General features: G+C 50.4%; 1 protein-coding gene across 1 annotated transcript in view; it reads left to right on the top strand.

The window, feature by feature from the left end:
* myo10l3 (myosin X, like 3) overlaps positions 1-5,000 on the top strand; it is a 136,901-nt gene that overhangs the window by 98,938 nt on the left and 32,963 nt on the right. Inside the window, exons 23-27 of the mRNA XM_063213880.1 lie at positions 736-1,146; positions 1,292-1,334; positions 1,648-1,782; positions 2,159-2,386; positions 4,086-4,829. Coding sequence (XP_063069950.1) covers positions 736-1,146; positions 1,292-1,334; positions 1,648-1,782; positions 2,159-2,386; positions 4,086-4,829 — 1,561 coding nt within the window. The remainder of the gene's footprint in view (positions 1-735; positions 1,147-1,291; positions 1,335-1,647; positions 1,783-2,158; positions 2,387-4,085; positions 4,830-5,000) is intronic.

Raw genomic sequence — 5,000 nt, 5'->3', positions numbered from 1 at the left:
TGGTAGGGCCCCATGCTGTCTTTCAGATTGTGCAAAGCAGCATCGGATCTCCCTGGCTAGGAGCTGGGTGGAGGGAGTGAACCCTATCCAACCAACTCTCCCCCATCCTACTCCCTGCGTGCACGCATGTGTCCGTCTATGTGTATGCCTGTGTGTGTGTGTGTGTGTGTGTGTGTGTGTGTGTGTGTGTGTGTGTGTGTGTGTGTGTGTGTGTGTGTGTGTGTGTGTGTGTGTGTGTGTGTGTGTGTGTGCCTGTGTGTGTGTGTGCCTGTGTGTGTGTGTGTGAAGGAAGGATATCCTTGATTTGAACAATCTGTATGTAATTATATCCGTTCTTTGTGTGTGTGTGTGTGTGTGTGTGTGTGTGTGTGTGTGTGTGTGTGTGTGTGTGTGTGTGTGTGTGTGTGTGTGTGTGTGTGTGTGTGTGTGCGTTTATGTGTGTGCGCGCGAGTGTGTGTGCGTGTGTGTATGGATGCATGTTGTACCTGTTTATGTGCTTGTTAATCGCGACCTTTTGCGACCTTTGTCACAGGAAGCACAGGAAAGTCTTATCCAGTGTCGTCACAACACACACTCACTCGTTCTCCCTCTCTCTCTCTCTCTCTCTCTCTCTCTCTCTCTCTCTCTCTCTCTCTCTCTCTCTCTCTCTCTCTCTCTCTCTCTCTCTCTCTCTCTCTCTCACACACACACACACGCACACCTCATACCATATGTCTCTGTATGCCTCTGTTGCAGGAAGCACTACAAGAAAGTCTTGTCCAGCGTGGTCACCATTCAGAAGCACTACCGAGCCCACTACTGGAGAAGCTGCTTCTTACGCCTGCGCTCGGCCGCCCTGGTCCTGCAGACTCACCAGCGCGCCCTGGTGGCCCGGAGGCTATTACAACACCTGCGCCTGGAGAAGAAGCGACGAGAGGAAGAGGAGGAGAGGAGGAGGCGAGAGGAGGAGGAGAAGAGGAGGCTAGAGGAGGAGAGGAGAAGGGCCGAAGAGGAGGAAGAGAGGAGGAGGAAGGCGCAGGAGGAGGAGGAGAGGAGGAGGATAGAGGAAGAGGAGGAGAGGAGGAGGAAAAAAGAAGAGGAGAGGAGGAGGCTAGAGGAGGAGGAGAGAGAAAGAGAGAAAAAGAGGAGGTCAGCTCTGAACGAGAGGTAAAACGTCTTCTGCAGAATTATAAATCAGAATTTCAAAATATGAAACACACCACCTCCCAAAATTAATTACTGTGTGTGTGTGTGTGTGTGTGTGTGTGTGTGTGTGTGTGTGTGTGTGTGTGTGTGTTTCTTCTCTCCATAGGAACTCTCTCCGTGTCGAGTCTGTCGACCCAATTTTCCAAAAGGTAAAGTTCCTCCCTTGTGTCTGCCTCCTTTTTGTGTGTGGTGCATCTGCCCCCTATGTGTGATGTCTGGACTGCAAAGGAAGACCTCTTACATTACGTTACACTCTCCCTCTCTGTCTCTGTCTCTGTCTCTCTCTCTCTCTCTCTCTCTCTCTCTCCATCCATCTCTCTATCACTCCATATCTCCTTTTCATCATCTCTCTCTCCCTCCCTCCCTCCCTCCCTCCATCTCTCTCTCTCTCTCTCTCTCTCTCTCTCTCTCTCTCTCTCTCTCTCTCTCTCTCTCTCTCTCTCTCTCTCTCTCTCTCTCTAGCCGTCCCCTCAGTACTGTTCGGAGGAGGAGAGTCGTCAGATGGAGGAGATCGCCCGTCTGGAGCGAGAGATCGAGAGACTGCAGCGCCAGAGAGAAGAGGGAGTGACTGCTTTAGGAGCTGAGTCCCCCGGAGAGGTGAGAGGGGGAGGGAGGGAGAGAGGGAGAGAGAGAGAGATAGAGAGAGAGAAAGAGAGAGTGCATGTATGTCTTATCCGTCCGAGAGTGCGAGGCTGAGATCTGTAGTCTGGAGGAGGAAGCCTCTTTAATATGTGTGTGTATACGTGTGTTTGCGTGCGTGTGTTAATGCGCATGTGTGTGTCTGCTGTTGCACTGCAAGGCTGAAATCTTGCATCTGGAGAACGAGGCATGTCTAATCTCTGTGCATGCATGTTTGTGCGTGTGTGTGTGTGAGTGTGTGTGTGTGTGTGTGTGTGTGTGTGTGTGTGTGTGTGTGTGTGTGTGTGTGTGTGTGTGCGCTTGTGCGTGCGTGCGTGTGTGTGTGTGTTTTCAGGCTGAGTTGGTGCTGCGGCGTGAGGCTGAGATCTTGCGTCTGGAGAAGGAGGCTTCTCGCGTTGCCACGGAGTTCCTGGAGATGCTGGACTTCGGAGTTCTAGAACCTTCGCTCTCCAGCGAGGAGAACCTTCCGGAAGCCGCTGAGAGGAGCGCAGCAGCCAATCAGGACGCACCCCTTGCTGCCCATGATGATGAGGAGGAGGAGCTAGAGGAGGAGGAGGAGGAGGTAGGGTTCTACCCTTGACATCATGACTACAAAACTTTGAGGAGGAGGAGGAGGTAGAGAGGAGGAGGAGGAGGTAAGGGTCTACCCAGGCCAGCTAGTCTGGCAAAGCTCTAAGAGGAGGAGGAGGAGGAAGAGGAAAATGAGGAAGGGAAGATGAGATGAGGCGATATAGCCTGGCAAAGCTCTGTGAGGAGGAGGATGAAGAGGAGGTGGAGGATGATGAGGAGGAGGATGAAGAGGAGGAGGTGGAGGAGGGTGAAGAGGAGGAGGTAGGAGAAGGTGGAGGATAAGGAGGATGCCTCGTCGGAGTGAGGAGGAGGAGCACGACGACGAATGGGTAGGAGGAGGAAGAGAAGGAGGAGGAAGAGGTGGGGGAGGAGAGGGGGTATGGGGTATCCTGGCTGTACTACAGAGGTCGGTAAGTGTACTGTAGTCTGGCCAATTTGCCTTGTAAACCAAGTTGTCAGAGGCCGGGCTTAACCTCCGTCTTTGAAATGCCAGTATATGCTAATGGTTGGGTCCACAATCAACCAGACCACTGTTTTGTCTGACTTCGCTACCAACATAGCCATTGTGCCTTGAAAAGGCCTTATAGAGGCGTTGGAATTGACTTCCACAAAATTGGCCAGACTCACATGGTTGTGGAAAGTATACATGTGGCCTAGGCTAGGAGGCTAGATGTGGTCTAGGCCAGGGATTCTTAACCATAGGGCCACTGTTTTTTTGTTTGGGGGGAGTCGGAAATTCATCAAGAACAAGTCGGTAACAACACACGTTTCAGAAGGATATTCAGAGAAAGAGAAATTACCAACCGGTGTCCAGTTCATTTGGCGACGTCTTCTGTGTTCTAATATCCTCACGTCTTAGTAGGCTAATTAGAAATTAGGTGTTCAACGGTTACTCAAAATAATTCTAGTTACTGAATCTTTATCCCTTATGCCCATTAGTCCTTTCACGAATTTTGCTTGATACTGGAACATTTTCTAGAAATTTCTGTTTCTGTTTTGTTCAGTTTCTTTTCACGTTGCGTTTCCACATCAGCAGAAAAGCGTCCTGAATTTACGATCAGCAGATTCATTACAAATCGCAAGTCAAGGGCTGTCAGAGAGTCATTCGAATGTGTGCATGACTCTGTCTTGCTAAACTTTGAGTGGATTTGAGGAGTGAGATTATATGAGTGAGAGTAACATTAACAATAATTAATACAGTGATGAAAAAATACTTCAGTAATAGCCTATATATTTATAATTCATATCATAATGTAGCATATATATATTATATTATCTTATCCCAATATAATATAATATAATATAATATAATATAATATAATATAATATAATATAATATAATATAATATAATATAATATAATATGATGAAATGGTCTAAATGTGTGATAGTGTGTGTTTGGCGGGTGGGTGGCTGTACAGAACATTGTAGACACCCAAGTATGCATAGTATTTTGTGCTTAATAACACACTCTTTCTCTTTCTCTTTCTCTTTCTCTTTCTCTTTCTCTTTCTCTTTCTCTTTCTCTTTCTCTTTCTCTTTCTCCTTCTCTTTCTCTCTCTCTCTCTCTCTCTCTCTCTCTCTCTCTCTCTCTCTCCTTCTCTTTCTCTCTCTCTCTCTCTCTCTCTCTCTCTCTCTCTCTCTCTCTCTCTCTCTCTCTCTCTCTCTCATACTCTTCCCTCAATCCTACAGGAAGAGGATGTTGTACACGTCCATCGCCACAGTGCAGAGGCGGCAGTCGCCACGCCCACCGTGGCCAAGCCGACACCCCCCGAGCTGCCCCCCTTCCCGGCGGTGGTGCCCCCACCTCCTCCACCTCCTCCTCCGCCTCCACCTCCCCCTTCACAGACCCACACCCCCTTCGCCCAGGGCCAGCAGTGCGTGTCATCGCCCATCATCCGGCGTCTAGATGTGCCACCGCCCCCTGCCCCGCACGCCCCCTCCCCGCCCCCGCACATGATGCACACGCACCTGCGCGCGCACACGCTCTCGCGCCCGCAGCCCCCGCGGCTGCTCCACAACCACCAGCGAGCACACACGCTCAAGCACAACAAGCACAACAACCACCACACGCTATCACCACACATGCACACGCACGCAAACGCACACATGCACGCAACCAACGGGCCCAACCCGCCACCTCCCCCTCCCCCGCCCATGCAGGCTCCGCCCCCACCTCACATGCTGCGACGGAACGCCTCGGAACCCTACAGATCCTACTCTCCGCAGCACGTTCACAACAACATACACACGCACACACCGCAGCGCGCCAACACCGTGCCGCACAACGCGCACATCAACCCCCCGCCCCCACCTCCTCCCCAGACGCCTCCTCCTCCACCTCCTCCACAGCGGAGGCCGGAGAGCCTCAACCAAGCAGCAGTTCAAGGAGGAGAGGAGAAAGGGGAGTCAGACTACGACCAGGAGGAGTTTGAGGTACATTACATTACATTACATTGCATTACATTACAATACATTACACCAGGGGTTTGAGGTAGAATACTTTACATTACATTACATTTGTAGTGAATTGCACTGCATTACATTGCATTACAGATGTGCAAATGTGCTTTTGCGAGGTATTGCTTTAAAGAATCTACCAATGAC

This window comes from Engraulis encrasicolus, chromosome 13, assembly GCF_034702125.1.
Source record: "Engraulis encrasicolus isolate BLACKSEA-1 chromosome 13, IST_EnEncr_1.0, whole genome shotgun sequence".
Lineage (NCBI taxonomy): Eukaryota > Metazoa > Chordata > Actinopteri > Clupeiformes > Engraulidae > Engraulis > Engraulis encrasicolus.
This window is presented reverse-complemented; position numbering and strand designations above follow the sequence as displayed.